The sequence below is a fragment of the Salminus brasiliensis genome, chromosome 10 (genome assembly GCF_030463535.1).
Source record: "Salminus brasiliensis chromosome 10, fSalBra1.hap2, whole genome shotgun sequence".
Classification (NCBI taxonomy): Eukaryota; Metazoa; Chordata; class Actinopteri; order Characiformes; family Bryconidae; genus Salminus; species Salminus brasiliensis.
In genome coordinates this window covers 32,545,088-32,563,200 of record NC_132887.1, presented here as the reverse complement: position 1 = coordinate 32,563,200, position 18,113 = coordinate 32,545,088, and the positions used below count along the sequence as shown (strand labels likewise).

Here is an 18,113-nt window from a genome sequence, read left to right as displayed (position 1 = left end):
AAATAACAGTTTAAATACAGAACACTGAGTGTAGTAAATGTTAAAAAGTAGCACACATTGTGCTGTTAAAATGGGGGCAATATTAACACTTTAAATTGCATTACCTTAAATACAAAATTTAGTAAATTTAACACAATAGCACAGGCCACACCATTACAATAACAGCACAGCTTAAACAAAAACACTTTAAATTGACATTGTAATTACAAAAAAACTAATATTTTTACAAAATACCACATCTTATTGTAATACATTTTACACAATAGCACATATAGCAGCGTAGCTGGGCATCACCCTTGTAAAAAGAAAAAAATAATATTAATATAATAAAACAGAGGGTGACCTACACCTTCGTGTTGTGTGCAAGAAACACAAGTTTGTTCACATTTTCTGGTAAAATTGAGCTTTGTGTTTTGTGAACTATTTAGCCGATTTGGAAAAATGCACTCTGATGGGGTTAATGTGGCTGGTGCACAGTATTTAGCTGCAAAAGCTAGTTTGGGGTAGTGAGTGGACTAGACTGGACTTTTGTGTCTTTTAAATACTGCATACTGCAATAATAATTTGACCCCAGTTGGGATACATATTTACATTTTATTGTTAAATATTTGGATCCTCCTTTGCCACCTTGTATTTTTCTTGCCGACATGCAAGATTAATTTCTGCACATTTATGTTAATCAAATTTTGGTTATCCAACAGGTTGACTGCAGATATGAGTCAGAACTCATATGTCTACATAAGGAGGGTGTTGTGGATTGCAAGGAGGATGGCAGTGCACCAGTACAAATTAGTGGAAAATCCCCTCGGCAGAGAAGATCTAAAGATGCATTTGTTGGTCAAGACATCGGCCACCCTATCTTAACAGCTAATTCAGGTGTGAGAGTTGCAACACACAAAAGGGAGAATGAAAAGGCCTGTCCAGTTTCTTTTTTGTGGACTTCTGGTGCTGAATTTGAAATTTGTCCTGTCAAAGAATGTCTTTGTGCATCCCAGTGCATCTGTGACAACCCTGTGAGTGATATGAGCGTTGTACAGGTCATGTCAGCTGATCTAACGAAGTACTCAAACCTTAACCTGTCACAACAAAAGCAGCTACAGAGTTACCCTAGAGATCCAGAGGGTCAAATGATTAAAACAAACCCTCATCTTCACTGTAATCTGCAGCAAGAACTCTCAGAAAACTCAACAACTGAGAAAATGTTCTACCTACCAAAATGGAATGTCTGCCCAAAGACACACCCTTTGAAACATGATGCAGCAAGTTTGAAATTAATTCTGTCCAATGTCAAGCACTTCCTCTCTAGATCTCCACGAAAGTGCTGTGACACTGGACCTGCTCTCTTTAATGAACCAAAGAATATACACCATTGTCCAGTGGTTGGTTTTAGTCTTAAGCAAGATCAGATTTCAGTAGCTGGTGACTCTTCTAACTCCGACATGGCAAATGTCCTTCATGACTCACCTAATACTCCAGATATTTATTTTCAATCTGCAAGGTTCGCTGACCAGACACTTTTCTCTGGACCAGGCAGTACTTTCAAAAGCCCCATCTGGGATGTGTTTTTTGACGATGGTCTGGATGAGGCAGACAAGAAGGTTGATCTACCACTGGAATCTAAAAAGCATCTGGAGTTTACCAGCTTAGAGGAGAGTGTTGACCTTTTTGGGGATGATGAAGCTTTCTTGCAAGTGTCTTTATCAGAAACTGAAACACTGAACAAAAACTCAGTAACCCCTAAAAAGGATATTCAACAGAGGAGACGGACAACACCTGGTGTAATATCAAACAATTTCAAGGTTCTTGACTCATCAAGGAGTTTAAAGATGCCCCATTCTCTACTGTTAGAAAAGGAACTGGGATATCAACAAAATTCTGAGGATTTTGCTTATTCTCAGGACATTTTTTCAGTGAACTTTGACCTAGGATTTTCTTTTGACTCAGAGGAAGAAACTGCAGAACAAGCTCTTGACATGACCACAAGACCAGTAGTTAAAAAAAAACAGACATTTACCTCATTCACTCTTAATTCAGCCACTGATCACTTTCCTGTTGGATGTGTTTCAACTCCAAGAGTGTCCCAGAGAGAGACAATTTCATCCCTCATGGTCAACACTAACCTGTCTCCCATAACCACTGAGAGAAAGAATTTGGTAATGAGGTCAAATGCTTCCATGTTGACTCCTGCATTTGCCACACCAAAACAAAAGAAAAAAGAAAATGTTCAAAAAATCTGCAGTTCTCAAACACAGTCTTGTGAAAGAAGCACCAGATCATTCATACAGTCTCTGCTTCAGTCCAGGGAGATCATTTATGAAGACCCTGCTTGTTCAGGTAATTATGAGCAAATTCATTAAGTAAAACAAAATTCCCACTATTTATTGAAAATTCCTTTAATTTTGTGTCACTACAATATCACTACAGTGTCTATAAAAGGAAATCACCTACTTGGATGTTTTCTGCTTTTATTGTGTCAAAAAAAAAAAAAAAAAAAAAGGATGGATAATGGAATTTTTGACAAGAATAAAAACACTCTAAGTGAAAACCTTGTAGAAACAATTCTACAAAGTAATGTCACTTAAACAAAAATACATAATGTAAAATAAGTGATGGCATTATTAGACACTTTCAAGTGATATAATTCAACAGAAGTCCAGGCAGTTGGTACTAGTAGTCTCTTAATTGGTGAAACTCACTCAACTTGGTGTATTGAATGTGTCAAGTGATTGTAGTATAAAGACAACTGTCTCAAAGGTCCAATCACTGGATAATCAGTATTCCCAGCTACAATACACTGAAGACAAATGAACACTCCACGCAAAATGGAAAAAGGTTAATAAAGAGAGTAAAAAGTCAAGGAAAGTGACGTGTAAATCTGCCTGTAGCAAGCCATCCTCACTGGGTTAAAAGCTTCAGCACCTGAAGCTTAGTGTCTTTTTTTGGCCTTCCTCGCTAATTGTTCTCACTAGTTTGTGAGGATGGCCTGCTCTAGGCAGATTATTATGTGCCGTATTCTTTCAGTTTCTTAATAATGGCTTCAACTGACCTCCAGGGGATGTTCAATTCCTTTTGTATCCATCCCCTGACTTCAGTAACCTTTTCTTAAATAACTGACTGGACCTTTAAGACAGTTGTCTTTATACTACTTTATATTACTACATTCACTTGAGGCACATTCACTGCACTTAGGTGATTAAAATTTCACTAATTATGTGACTACTTACACTAATAGCCTGGACCTCTGTTGATTTAGGTTAGTCACTTTTAAAGAGTGTGAGTATTTATGCAGTCCAACTTACAAAAGCAAGAAAAGTGAAAACAACCAAGGGGTGAAGTAAGTGAGTGTGTGTGTGTGTGTGTGTGTGTGTGTGTGTGTGTTGAAAATTTATGGGCAAAGCTGAAAAGGCATGTGCGAGCAAGGCGGCCTACAAACATGGCTCAGTTACACCAGTTCAAAATTCCTGCCAGCTATTGTGAGAAGCTTGTGGAAGGATATCCAAAATGTTTTACTTAAGTCATGCAGTTTAAGGGCAATGGTACCAAATACTAATGAAAACTTAACTTAAACTTTTGACTTTGAAGAAAGTAATAAAAATTGCCTTAAAAATCCTCTCTCATTTTTCTGGCATTGACCAAATAGAAATAATTTTGGTAATACTAATTGACCTAAAATGGGAGAAGGTTATTCTACATTCATGTCAGACTAAAAATACTTGTGTCTTTTTATATAGTGTCTGTAAACATCTGGTTTCAACTGTATAAGCATAGACAATACAGATATTACATACATACAGACATTCTCGCATGTAAAATGCCCTTAATTAAAACAACAAACAAATATAATGTACTGAACGAAGTAATGAACAGTACCCTATAATTAGAATGTTTTGAAACTTTATCTGGAAATTGATTAAGTTGCATTTTGACACCATATGGATATGCCTGTTTTTTTTTAGCAGATAATGCAGACTATACAGCCACTTAATTTCTTCTTTGGATTAATGTTTGTTTTATCATATACGTGTCTCTTTAAGGTCAACAGAACAGTGACAGCGAGGAGGAAGTAGTCATAAAGAAGAAAAAAGGTCAGGTTAAGATGAATCTTCTGAGCTCTCCAGAGGTAAGGACTGCTTAGTACCAAAAGAAATACTTTTTTTTTTATTGTGCAGTTATGTAAACAGAAGTAATGTTGTTTTTTTTGTTTGTTTTTATGCTACATGAATTGGGAGTATGGATTTACATGCTGTGCCTATTTGGGTAGGACAAAAAATAATAGGCTAGCCAAAACTGTAGTCATGTAAAACAGATAATTTAAACACAGCACATGGAAAACAGTTTCGTTCAGTGCAATGTAAATACTCTAAATGGAAATTAAATTGTAAGGTAATTATAATTTCCATGTGCCAAGAGCTAATTTTGCCACCAAGGTCCACGCTGCCCTTCCTCTTTGTACAGTGGGCATTGCTCTGCACAGTTAATTGTTTTCAATATCATATGTGTGCTAGTGTATTTTTCATTCTGAGATATTTCATCTTTTATTTTTAACAAATTGTAACAGTTATGTTTTAGTTTACTGTAATTATGGAGTCAGCAAAAAAACTAGTAGACCTTTTTGGGTTTATGTATATTGTGAAACATTTCTTAATTACATGAACGCAAAACAGCCTGCCTATTGATTGTCTGTTGACTCACTCTGATTGTGGTAATTCTATATATGATGTACTTACATTTACTTTATTATTAGGCAAAAATCTGCCATGATGAGGAGTCTCATTTTTCACATTTTACTCAGGTTAGCTTTATTTTTTAAGTCAAAAGAGAGTAAAAAAATTGAGTCTGATTTATGACTTTTGCAGCAAGAGTGCCCAGATTAGTAATATACTACTTTCATCCTCCAGAAGGCAATGCACAGCGAGGGGAGGCAGTTCCTGGATATGGAGGCAGAGCTCTCTGAAGGAGGCACTGGCTCCTCTGATGAATGTGATGAAGTAGAAGACCAGTCTTTGCAGGGATTTGTAGTGGATACCACCCAGTTCTCTCAAGGCCTTAATGGTAAGATAAAGACCTTGATAGACCTTAATGCCAGTGGAGACTATAATGTAAAAATTGCTAAATGGAGCTGGAAGAAAGTATTTATTGTATTGCTTTTATTTTTGTAGAACAGTTTTGTTTATGAAACACTGGCATGCTGAATGAGTCATCGGGTTTTTATCCATGTGATGGCATTATATCATATCTTGATATAACATGGACATGTATGCAACTTTAAAGTTGTGTATGCATGAGACTTCCAACCTAAAAGCCATATCTTTTTAAGTTAGGAATTACATTTACACATTTTGATTTAAACTGTTTTACTAACAACCTAATCCATATAAACGTATTCAGGAATTGTTTTTGGATGGGATATTATCTGGGAATGATACAGGGTGCATAATATTGAAACCTCTAACGTTCTTGTTTCTAGATTCTGAGATGCAAGGATTTTATCTGAAGTCTGTGAAGAGCCCTGCAATCTCAAACAAGTTTAAATTGGTATATAAGGCTCTACACAACAGAGAACCAGAGGACATCTTCTCACAGGTTAGTACACTTCAACATCAAAAACAAAACAACAAAAAAAGTATAAGCCAAATGTGATGTGTAGTATAATAATGAATACATCTACTGTGAGAAAAAAGCCTGATGTGAATTTAATAGTAAGTAATAAAGGCAAAAGATCCTGATGCAGTATCTAATCAGTGTGTTGCCTGGGTATGGATTGCTGTAAACAAATGTGTTTTCTTTTAAACACAAGGATCAGCGTTTGGTATCAAGGCTTAAGGATTTACATTGCCTGTACACATTTGCTATGCTAATGGATACTGGGCAGGATTGATTGATTTCAATGCAAGCCCTCCATAATCTTTGGGACAAAGACACATTTTGCCTTGAGATGGTTAACAGCTTACATTTTCTAATCAAAACAATCAGGCATTATTAAAATGCACACTCCTGTCCTGATTTAAGGGTTTCACTCTGTTGAAATTACAGGACTTTTGTACACAGTGCCCACTTTTTGGCACCATGATCCTTGGGAAATAGCAATGAAGGGTACTTTTTTGTATATTTATTTACTTTTATAGAGATTGAAACATACAAAGCAAACGCACACACACACACAATGTGGTTCAGAAGACGAAGCTTTGGGTCCAATATCTCCAACAGCTTGATGAACTCCTCTCCAAAATGTTTTAATTTTTGTACATTCCCAAAACATATGCATAAGTATATCTTAATCAGTATTGCATTTAGGTCAAAGTGTAGGTGCCTTCTCTTATGGAGACATTTTGGAGTTAGGTAAAATATTTGAAGAAGTTTGAAATTCTGCTCTTGAATATTTACCGAGGTACATTTAGGAATTATTTTCTCATAAATATTGTTTCATATGTCATTGTTCAATTTAATAGAAAGGAAAACCTAAAGAAATTGGAGAGTACAATGAGAGATGATTTGGGATTTTCAAATATTGTCTAACATCCTTTCAAGCCAGAAGTGTGTCATAAATTATGTATCTATCTATTAGATTTTAACATTTTTCTGTAGAACTCATGAACGGACGAAATTCTAACTCAATTGGCTTGCAAGAGGAAGACTCAATTCCAACCCATCTGGAATCAAATCTGTCCAAAAACCAAGATGTCATGTTTAATTTGTGCTGACCAGAAGTAAAGTTTGAAATTAGGAAGAGAAGCACCTCCCAGTTCTTTTGGTTTAGTACGTTTTGAGGACATGATTCAGGGTTTCTTTCTATTCCAGATTTACTCTGTTATACTAGCATTTATATTCTTATAAGTCAGATGGGATGTAACAAGAAAGAGTTTCAAAATAATAATTAAGTCTGTGTAGAATGTTCGTTTTTATTATGTTAATTCAGCCAAAGAGTGAATTGGGGAGAGAACCCCACACGTAACTCTTTTTCAATTTTGCCCCAAACTGGTGGGTAATCTTAGATATGATAAACAAACAAAGATATCTGAATCCTGCATTAGTGATTTGAAAAGGAGATATTCATTGGTAGGGCCAGTGATTTACTATTGTTCATTTTGTAACCAGACACCATACGATATTTAGATATCATATTGAAGACAACTTTAATAGAAGCCTCTGGGTTAGATAGGTGCAAGAGGACATCTGCATAAATAAATATAGTGATGATCTACGCCAATCTTAGTGCTAGAAAGTTCATTACATCTGATTGACTGAACTAAGGGTTCGATTTCTAAGAGAAAAAAAAGAAGAGTGGGGACCCCTGTCGACAACCTCTGCCCACTGGAAACATATCAGAAAGAAAGCTGTTAGTACTAACTATGGCAGCAGGACAGGAGTAAAGTGATTTAATGAGATTAATAAAAATTGGTTCCAGATTAGCGTTCTCCAATACAGCAAACAATCCCACTGGACCCCGTCAGGCTTTTTCAGCATCAAGGGAAACAATGAGGGCAGGATCTGAGTTTCTACTAAGATGGTCTATGATATTAAGAGCTCTGTGCACATTAGCTGCTCCATATCTTGATCTTGAATCTGGTAATGTATTATGTTTAAATACATGTTAAAAAAAGGTTCTTTATATCATCTGTGTAATGGAGGTTAAACTGTGTTCTTGCTTTAGCCAATTGGTTCCAATTGTTTTGGTTAGGTGTATGTTTATGTTGCTGTTCCAAACTGAGTATCTTGTCCTCCAGAGCTCGCCGACTCTTTTCACATGATTTTTTAATAAAGTCAAGTCAAGTCAAATTTATTTGTATATCGCTTTTTACAACTGTTTTTGTCACAAAGCAGCTTTATATAATCAGTCATTAGTAAAAGACAGAAAAAAAGAAAAAGAAATAACATAAAAAGACATGAAAAATCTAAGACCCCCAGTAAGCAAGCCAAAGGCGACAGTGGCAATGGAAAACTCCCTCTGAGCTGGAGGAAAAAACCTTGGGAGGAATCAAGACTCAAGGGGGTCCCATCTTCCTCTGGTCAGAACTATTTATAAATGATTGATACCAATGAAATTACCAAACCATCTGTACTGTTGAACTGCTCTGATCATAATATAATAGTCATGGTGTAGTATAACTTAATAGTCATGGCAGTGATTGTAAGAGTAATGATAGTTAATAGTGGTAATGTTAATAGTAGCAGATAGTTAAGGGTCCATTTAGGTTTTAACAGGGTCATTGGGCAGGAGAGAAGAGAATTATATAGAGAGAAGAGAATGTTGAGCAGTATCAGAGTGTGTCTGACGACTCTATAATTTCAAGATAAATCTTTTACCTTTATGAACTGATAACATTTGGTTAGATATGATTTGAACCACGATAGGGCTGTTCCTGTGATTCCAACAATGTTCTCTTACCTTTCTAAGAGAATGGTGTGATCTATTGTATCAAAGCCTACACTGAGGTTGAGTAGAGGTAATAAAGATATGTAGCCTCACAGGTAAAAAGATCATTTGTAACCTTCACCTCAGTGGTGTGATGGGATCAGAATTGGAATTTCTCATACATGTCATTCTTACTCGGGTAACAGCAGAAAGGGTTCAAATGGGTCTGTGATAAGATAAGATAAGATATAAGATAAGATAGTCCTTTATTAGTCCCGCAGTGGGGAAATTCCCAGTGTAACAGCAGAAAGGGATAGCAAGACACTCAGTTACAAAAATTTGGATAAATAATTTACACTATATACATAATATAAATAAGAATTAAAAATTAAAAGAGCAATAACAATATTATTTACAGCACAAGACTCTTAATTGCACATGGGAGGGGGGGGGGATATTGCACATAGTATTCCCTGAACATGTGAACATGTGTGTAGTTAAGTGTGTGTGTATGTGGTCCGCTGGGAGCAGTGCTGGTTGTGCAGTCTGACGGCAGCAGGAACAAAGGACCTGCGATACCGCTTCTTCACACACTTGGGGTGAAGCAGCCTGTTGCTAAAGGAGCTGCCCAGTGCTGCCAGAGTCTCATGCATGGGGTGGGAGCTGTTCTCCAGCATGGATGCCAGCTTGGCTGTCATCCTCCTGTCTCCCACCACCTGCACTAGGTCTAAGAAGCACCCCAGGACAGAGCCGGCCCTCTCTTTGTCCAGTCTCTTCTTATCTGCCGTCGAGATGCTACTGCCCCAGCAGACCACTCCATAAAAGATGGCAGATGCCACCACTGTGTCGAAGAACGTCCTCAGGAGTGCTCACTGCACTCCAAAGGACCTCAATCTCCTCAGCAGGTAGAGTCTGCTCTGGCCTTTCTTGTAGAGTGCAGCAGTGTTGACTGACCAGTCCAGTTTGTTGTTCAGATGAACACCCAGGTATTTATAAGAGTCCACACTCTCGATGTTCATACCCTGGATGTTCACTGATGGAGGGGGGTGTCTGCACCTGCGGAAATCCACCACCAGTTCTTTAGTCTTTCCAGCGTTTATCTGAAAGTGGTTCTGCAGACACCAGTCCACAAAGTCCTGAATAAGTTCTCTGTACTCGCTGTCCTCCCCATTGGATATGAGGCCGACGATCGCTGAGTCATCAGAGAACTTCTGGAGGTGACAGGTCGGTGAGCTGTACATGAAGTCAGCAGTGTACAGGGTGAAGAGGAACGGTGCCAAGACCGTTCCTTGAGGGGCTCCTGTGCTGCTGACCACCAAGTCAGAGACACCGTCCCGTGCCCTCACATACTGTGGTCAGTTGGTGAGGTAGTCCAGTATCCAGTTTGACAGGTGACTGTCCACTCCACAATGTCCCAACTTGTCCTTTAGAAGCCCTGGCTGTATGGTGTTAAAAGCACTGGAGAAATCGAAGAAGGTGATCCTCACAGTGCTGCCGGGCTTCTCCAGGTGAGAAAGAGCTCTGTGTAGAAGATAGATGACAGCATCATCCACCCCGACACCAGGCTGGTAGGCGAACTGAAGAGGGTCCATGGATGGGCTCACCAGAGGGCGGATGTGGTTGAGGACCAGCCTCTCCAGTGACTTCATCAGATGGGAAGTCAGTGCCACCGGCCTGTAGCTGTTTAGGTCCTTTGGGTGCTGTGTTTTGGGCACAGGTACCACACAAGATGTTTTCCACAGCTGTGGTACTCTTCCCAGTTTCAGGCTCATGTTGAACATATGCTCAACTACCCTACACAGCTGATCAGCGCAGGACTTGAGGAGCCTGGCACTGATTCCATCAGGACCTGTAGCTTTCTTTGCCTTGATCTTCCTCAGCTCATTTCTCACCTGGGTTGTTGTGAAGGACATGTTGGAGCAGGGGGGCTGGGTGCTGGAATGTGTGAATGGGTGGTTGATGCTGCCAGACGATGAGCCATTAGGGGATGATGATGGTGATGATTGTGAGCCAAAAGTTCTGAGAGAAGAAGAAGGGGGAGGGCAGCATGATGGTAGTGCTGCTGAGTGGGGATACAGCAGGGGTGTCTGTGTGGGGGCTGATTGATCAAATCTGTTGAAAAATAGATTGAGATCATTCACCCACTTCTGGTCCCCCGCCACCTGGGAGTTGGACTTTGTGTGGCCAGAAATGGTTTGAAGGCCTTTCCACACTCCCCTGACGTTGTTCTGCTGCAACTGTTCCTCCAGCTTCCTCTTGTAGCTGGCTTTCCCCTCCCTGATCTTCCTTCTCAGTTCCCTCTGCACAGCTTTCAGCTCATCCTTGTCACCAGATCTGAAGGCCCTCTTTTTGGCTTTTAGGAGAGCCTTTATATCTGGATTAATCCATGGCTTGTTGTTGGAAAAACACAGAACAGTCTTGGTGGGCACGGTGTTATCCACACAGAAGTTGACGTAGTCCGTGATGCAGTGAGTGAGATTGTCAATGTCCTCCCCATTAGGATCACACAGTTCTTCCCACACCGTTGTTTCGAAGCAGTCCTTCAGAGCCTCCTCAGACTCCTTAGACCATTTCTTCACTGTACGGGTGACAGCTGGTTCCCTATGTACAATGGGTTTGTACACAGGCAGAAGATGAACCAGACTGTGATCAGATCTTCCAAGGGGAGGGAGAGGTGACGAGTTGTATGCCTCCTTTGTGTTGGCAAAAAACAGGTCCAGTGTTTTCATGTCTCTGGTGTGGCAGGTTACATACTAGGTGAAGGTGGACAGAGTGGAGGATGGAGAAGCATGGTTGAAGTCTCCGGAGATAAGAAGGAGGGCCTGCAGGTGCTGTGTCTGCAGCCTGCACACAGCTGAGTGCAGGACATCACAAGCCGAGTCAGCGTTAGCAGAGGGGGGGACGTACGCAGCTATCATGATAACGTGTGAGAATTCCCTCGGCAGATAGTACGGCCTCATGCTAACGGCTAACAGTTCAATGTTCTTACAGCAGATTTGTTCCTTAATAGTGATGTGCCCAGGGTTACACCATCTATCATTCACAAATACTGCCAGTCCGCCTCCCTTCCTCTTACCGCTCTCCTCCGTCCTGTCCGCCCGACTGAGGTGAAATCCTTCCACAGATACGGGCGTGTCTGGAGTCAGCGTGGTTAGCCAGGTCTCTGTAAACACCATGATGCTGCACTCCCGGTATTCCCTCTGATGTCGCATTAGTGTAGCCAGCTCGTCCATCTTATTGGGGAGCGACCTCACATTCCCCATGACTACAGAAGGAAGAGCGGGCTTGTAGCGTCTCCTCCGGGCTGTAGCGTCTCCTCCGGGCAGTACACTAGACAGTACACTAGGATCAAGATTAGTGTTTTTTGTTTTTTGTTTTTTTTGTTTGTTTGTTTTGGGTACATGCCCTAAGCTAAGGGGTGAATGTACTATTGTTAAAGAGGTCTGATTATTATTAGGGGTATTTCTTTCAGTATTTTTGAGGGAGTTGGATTGAGTGCATAGATTGTACAATTTGCAGAGGAAATAATTTTCTTTAGTTCTAGCTGTGGACGTGGGCAGAAGGCTTCCAGCCTTTGTTCTACAATAATGGCTGATAATATCAGACCTGTACATAACTGTAGCCTGCAGGGATGACTTTATTCAGTGCCAAATATTAATCAGGTCTTATCCAAGTTTCTATTGCACATGCTTTTGAATTTAGGGTTACTATATTAGAGATGCTATATATTTTTTTTGATCAAAGGAAAATGTCTTTGTCCCAAAGGTGGTGTGTGTGTGTGTGTGTGTGTGTGTGTGTGTGTGTGTGTGTGTGTGTATATATGTATATATATGTATATATATATATATGTTGGGGATATTTGGCTTTCGGGGCAAAATTGACATAACGTAAAAAGTGTAAAAAGGTAAAAAGGTAAAAAGGTCACACTACAGCAATATATCAGTAGAAGTAGAAGCATGCAATGGTGAATTCCTCATCTCAAAAATGTATTGAAACAAAAGCCAACAACAGTGGTGGGTATAACACAACAATAATGTCAATATATTAACTCAGTGACTGATGCCTTGCGTTCTACTTGACGTCTCCAACATCATTGCTCGACAGCGTGAATCAGATTTTATCAGTGAACAGCACTGAGGCTGACTGTTCCTTCGTCCAGTCTAAGGGCTACCTGGCTCATGCAAGACGATGTTGATCAATTGTTAGGTGTTGTCTTGGTCTCAGGGGGACTGTTTAGATACCAATTACATTAGAACCAGGACATGTATTGGTCTATTAATGAATCAAACACCTGTGAATTTTGCTGTTGTGCAAAAAGTACTGAAACATTGAACAGTTGGACATATGCATTAAAAAGTTTAGAGAAGGTTACATTTAATTCACCTTTAAAGGTTAGAGTGCATTTATGTTTATTCTGAAGTTTTACCCAAAAGCCAAATATATACAAGTTAACAAGTACTAAACTCAGTTTCTCTTGCTGCAAGTGACGAAATGAGATCCAAAGAAAAAGAGGATATGCAGATAATCAGCTCCCACTTTTATTTACTTAGGTTCCTGAGCAGGATGAGACTGATGTGGAAGACAGCTTTGTGGTCAGTGGCAGTGAAGATGAAGTTAGTAGTTTTGATGAGGATGAAGACATTGGAGTAGTGATCAGCCCAGAAGACACATACATAGATGGGAGGAGAATGTATGCTACACGACGCAGAGTTCAACTCAGACAGGCTGGGACAGAGATGCCCCGGAAAATCAAGCGCTCTAGAATCATCCGAGTGGAGGATTCTAGTGACGATGAAGAGAAGACTAGAGGGACGAAGATAAAGAGGCTATACACTTTGAAAGCCCCAGTTTCTGAAAGACCAACTGAAACAGGGTCTAAAACGTCCCCTATTGTAAAGGGGTGCACAAAGCAGGCTATGCAACACCAAAAGGAGAGGATGCGACAAAAGTTGTCTGAAAAATGGGATTTTCAGGAACCTCCTTCCACTTCTGCTGACAAAATTCAGGTAAGGCATGAAAGCCAAATATATATATATATATATATATATATATATATATATATATATATATATACACACACACACACAATATACAATTTAATATATTTTTTATATATACAATTGGTACGTTAAAATGTTAAAAATGGTGCTTGGTAAAGACAGCAAGGAGCTATTAGGAAAGCAACAGTAGTGACCTAAAGAAACAATAGACAATGTGTTCAGTGTGCCCAAATTTCACATAATTTTAATTTATGTCTTTAGGCAGAAAGTTCTTCATCCTCTGTGGCCGATGGTCCTGTAGTTTTTGCTTACTCAAACATCCAAGCTGCTGATTCAGAGACTTGTGGGAGTATTCTAGTTGACAGCCGTTGCATCATCAGTGGTGCAGATGTTGTGTCCGCTCTTCGCTTAAAGCATGGGGTAGCAGTGCAGGTCTGCTCTTTGATGAACTGTGATTTCATTGTGAGCAACCGCATGGCAGTGGAGTGGCAGAGCGAGTCTGAGGTAGCAAGCCCTCAAAGTCGAAAACGGCTGCAAAAGAGGATACAGAACCTGCAGGCTTTATTTGATCGGGTATGCTTTATTGTGGAGAAAGAGCATACTAAACCTGGTAAGTTAAACGCACCTTTGTAAAGAGTATGGGTGTGGCAGGGTGTTTGAAATGTACGGTAAAGCTGATTTTAAAATGGTATGGTTGGAATCCATATATTTATATGCTGTGTTTTTGTGTGAGAAAGTGCTCAATAAGCCCACCTTAGTGACCTTAGGAGTTTGCACTAATAATGTGTGAGCTGAGCAAAATGGCATTAAGAATTAAGCAGAATAAGATACGCTAGAATTAAACCAAATCAGACATTGTGGTCATTGTGGAACTTAACAGGAAGCCAGTACTCACTACTGTTTAGTGTGTCTGTACATACGGTACATGCAGTTCTGGTTGGTGGTTTAAATATACTCATAATTGACATTGTCTTGGCCATCTTAAGATTTCAATGGCTTATTTGAACTGTTATTTTTTGGTAAGAATAAGTGTTAAGCAGACATCTGTTCAAACAAATCTGTTCAAACAAGTTACTAGAAAGTGTAGCCACTTTGCCAAAGTCCAAAAGAAGACCCAAACGGTTTTTTAGGTTTATGTTTATTTATATAATGCTATAAACAGATGTTTTCACAAAACAGCTTAACGTCAAGCTTTACCGAGCCCAAGTGAGCAAGCCAATAGCGAGCTCAATGTGAGCCCAATACTACATACACACGTGGACAAAATTGTTGGTACCCCTCGGTTAATAAAAGAAAAACCCACAATGGTCACAGAAATAACTTGAATCTGACAAAAGTAATAATAAATAAAATTCTATTAAAATTAACCAATGAAAGTCAAACATTGCTTTTCAGCAATGCTTCAACAGAATAAAAAAAAAAAAAAAACTCATGAAACAGGCCTGGACAGAAATGATGGTATCCTTAACTTTTTTTGTTTTGTTGCACAGGGTGTTTTGAATCTGTGTAGGGTACAATGAAATCTCAAGCCTATCAAGGGATTCTAGGGAGAAATGTGCTGCCCAGTGTCAGAAAGCTTGTTCTCAGTCGCAGGTCATGGGTTTTGCAACAGGATAATGACCCAAAACGCACAGCTGAAAACACCCAAGAAAGAGGAAAACAATTGGACTATTCTGTGGCCTTCTATGAGCCCTGACCTAAATCCTATTGAGCATCTTTGGAAGGAGCTGAAACATGCAGTCTGGAAAAGGCACCCCTCAAACCTGAGACAACTGGAGCAGTTTTCTCATGAGGAGTGGGCCAAAATACCTGCTGAGAGGTGCAGAAGTCTCTTTGACAGTTACAGGAATCGTTTGATTGCAGTGATTGCCTGAAAAGGCTGTGCAACAAAATATTAAGTTAAGGATACCATAATTTCTGTCCAGTATCAGTTTATAGATGCAATTTGCCATTTGATGCAGTGTCCTGTTTCTCATTTACCATTATTGCATATGAATGCATTTTGTCAGGTTTGTAAGTATTTGGACAGTGACCCATTTTTATTATTTCTTTTTTTTTTTACATTTAGCCTCTTTTTGAATGTGCTAGTTTAGACCTTCAGCTTTAATTTAAGGGATTTAATAAAAAGAATGCAATTAAACTAAGTCTAGAAAAGCCATTTAGTCCACAGGAACAAAGTATTTGAACAATGGTTGTTTTTGACATATTTCCTCTGGACACCACCTCAATGGATTTGAAAGTAATTTAGTTAATAAAGATAAATAAAGCAATTTAGATGTGACAGTGATGCAGATAATGTTTACCAAAATAATATCACATTAACCATCTAGAAACTACATTAGGCTGAAAAAAACCCCAAAACGAGCACTTTTAAAAAGAAGGAATGCACTGGCAAGCTCAGCACCACCGAAAGGCCTGGAATACTGAAGACAATTTAAGTAGATATACATCGACTGATTAACATAAAATGGACTGGTTTCAAACCTGTTCTCAACTCAATGGAGCATGCCTTTTATTTTGCTGAAGTGTGACAGACTATGTGGGCTTATTGAGACCTTTTGCCACAGTGTTATACATGTTTTGGTTTTCAGTGGGGTAGATGTTAATAACCATGATAGATAATGTAACCATAATAAATTTGCATTGAAATTGTTATTCATTCTTCTTTACTTCATTCATTATTTAGTTAATTTATTCATGGCTCTTTACATTCACTCTTAGGAGAAAAATTCTTTCAGCGCAGCCCTTACTACGACAGCGCTGTAACTGGGCTGGTAAGGGCAGGGATCCGGCTGCTGGTAAGCCAGGGTCCAGAGGACACTGCTGCACTATTGGCAGAATTGGCCCAGGCGGAACTCAGAAAAGGGAAGGCGATCTCTGTGCCCTTGGAGGTCAAAGGTCCTCAACAGCAAGCTCTAAAGTTTTACCTCACAGTACCCTGTGTCACTTACATTAATGCCCTCTACATGTGTCATAGCTTCAGCTCTGTCGGTCATCTGGTGCGCAGGTATTACAAACCGTATTTTACACACAAATCTTTCCATTATCAAGTCAGAACACACCAAACACACCAAAATCAAATTTGATGTTCCATGTTAAAACGAGTCTGTTTGGAGAAATCTGATGCAGCCGATTTACTTTTAAATGTGCTTATTAGAACAAAGTTACTTTACATTTAAATTAATGTTTTTTTTCTTCTAACATTCTCTGCAATGTTTTTTACTCCATTTCTTCTTTGTTCTGACCATATTTGGTTTAAAATAAGCAGTGCTATAACAATGATTGCCTCAAGTTTCGTAAGCCCTCATAAATCTTATTTAAAGCAAAGAAAATGCACACTTTTGGGGAAATTGCACCTTTTTCTGTCCACTAAGACATTGTTAGGGTGGCTGATAAAAGCAAATTTGAGGAAAAAAAAATGTAGGTGACCTCATTTTCTATATTGGTTATGTGTTGGAGTTGCTTGTATTAACCAAAATTTGTCTTTTTCCAGTTCTGTGGATTCACTGCAGGCAGGTGCATGCCTAAGCCGCTGTAGAGCTGAGGAGATTTACCACTGTCTGCACTACCCATGTGACATCACAGTAATGAAAATCAACACTTCAAAGAAAAACATGTAATGTTTTGAACAAAACATTTTTACCTCATCCATGTAAGCTGCCTAAATTTTTGTGTTATGTCTAAGTTAACTAATAAGTGGTGTGTTATGTAAACATGTGCAGGTAAGATGAGCAATAAAAACATTCTAATCTTGTTTTGTCTTTGGCTTTTTTGACTGTGCTTTCTATATAACTGTGCAGCTGTATACAAATGTGGAGCCACCAGGGAAATTCTTGTGCTAACACTTCACATCTCTTCAAAATCCACTCCAGCTGTTTTGGAGATGTTCTGATCCAGTATTCTAGTGTGTGTGTATGTATGTATGTATGTGTGTATGTGTATGTGTGTGTGTGTGTGTGTGTGTGTGTGTGTGTGTGTGTGTGTGTGTGTGTGTGTGTATGTAAACGGGGTTAAGGTCACGATTGCTGGCAGGCGTTCCATCCTCTCCACTCCCAAATTCTAGGTGGGGCAGTCCATAGCTTTAATGCCTTCATCTTGCAGGAACTGCTGACACACTCCAGCCACATGAGGTCTAGCATTGTCCTGCATTATGAGGAACCCAGGGCCAACCGCACCAGCATATGGTCTCACATCTCGGTACCTAATGGCAGTCAGGCTCTGGCGAGCACATGGAGGGCTGTGCGGCCCTCTAAAGAAATGCCACCCCACACCATTACTGACCATTTGCACAACAGCATGTGACATTGATTGTCAATCAGTGTTGCTTCCTAGGTGGACAGTTTGATTTCACAGATGTTTGATTTACTTATAGTTACAGTGCCCTCCATAATTATTGGCACCCCTGGTTAAGATGTGTTCTTTAGCTTCTAATAAATTGAGTTTTTTTCTAAATAATATAGGACCACGATGGAAAAAAGAGTAAAATCCAACCTTTAACTCAAGTGAATTTATTCAGTAGGAAAAAAATCCCACATTAAGAAATAATTGTTTAACATCAAATCATGTGTGCCACAATTATTGGCACCCCTGATGTTAATACTTTGTACAACCCCAGCACCTAATCTTCTCTTATAATGTTTCACAAAATGGGAGAATACAGATAGAGGGATCTTTGACCATTCCTCTTTGCACAATCTCTCTAAATCATCCAGCGACCTGGGTCCTCTCCTCTGCACTCTCCTCTTCAGCTCACCCCACAG

General features: G+C 39.4%; 1 protein-coding gene across 4 annotated transcripts in view; it reads left to right on the top strand.

Annotated features, from left to right (window-relative positions):
* fancm (FA complementation group M) overlaps positions 1-17,107 on the top strand; it is a 65,118-nt gene extending 48,011 nt beyond the window's left edge. For all 4 annotated transcript variants that reach the window (XM_072689868.1, XM_072689866.1, XM_072689867.1 and 1 more), the window contains exons 14-22: positions 702-2,334; positions 4,035-4,120; positions 4,745-4,792; positions 4,899-5,052; positions 5,468-5,583; positions 12,904-13,359; positions 13,615-13,963; positions 16,075-16,360; positions 16,847-17,107. In XM_072689868.1, coding sequence (XP_072545969.1) covers positions 702-2,334; positions 4,035-4,120; positions 4,745-4,792; positions 4,899-5,052; positions 5,468-5,583; positions 12,904-13,359; positions 13,615-13,963; positions 16,075-16,360; positions 16,847-16,973 — 3,255 coding nt within the window. In that variant the 3' untranslated portion in view covers positions 16,974-17,107. The remainder of the gene's footprint in view (positions 1-701; positions 2,335-4,034; positions 4,121-4,744; positions 4,793-4,898; positions 5,053-5,467; positions 5,584-12,903; positions 13,360-13,614; positions 13,964-16,074; positions 16,361-16,846) is intronic.
* Positions 17,108-18,113: the final 1,006 nt, after the last annotated feature.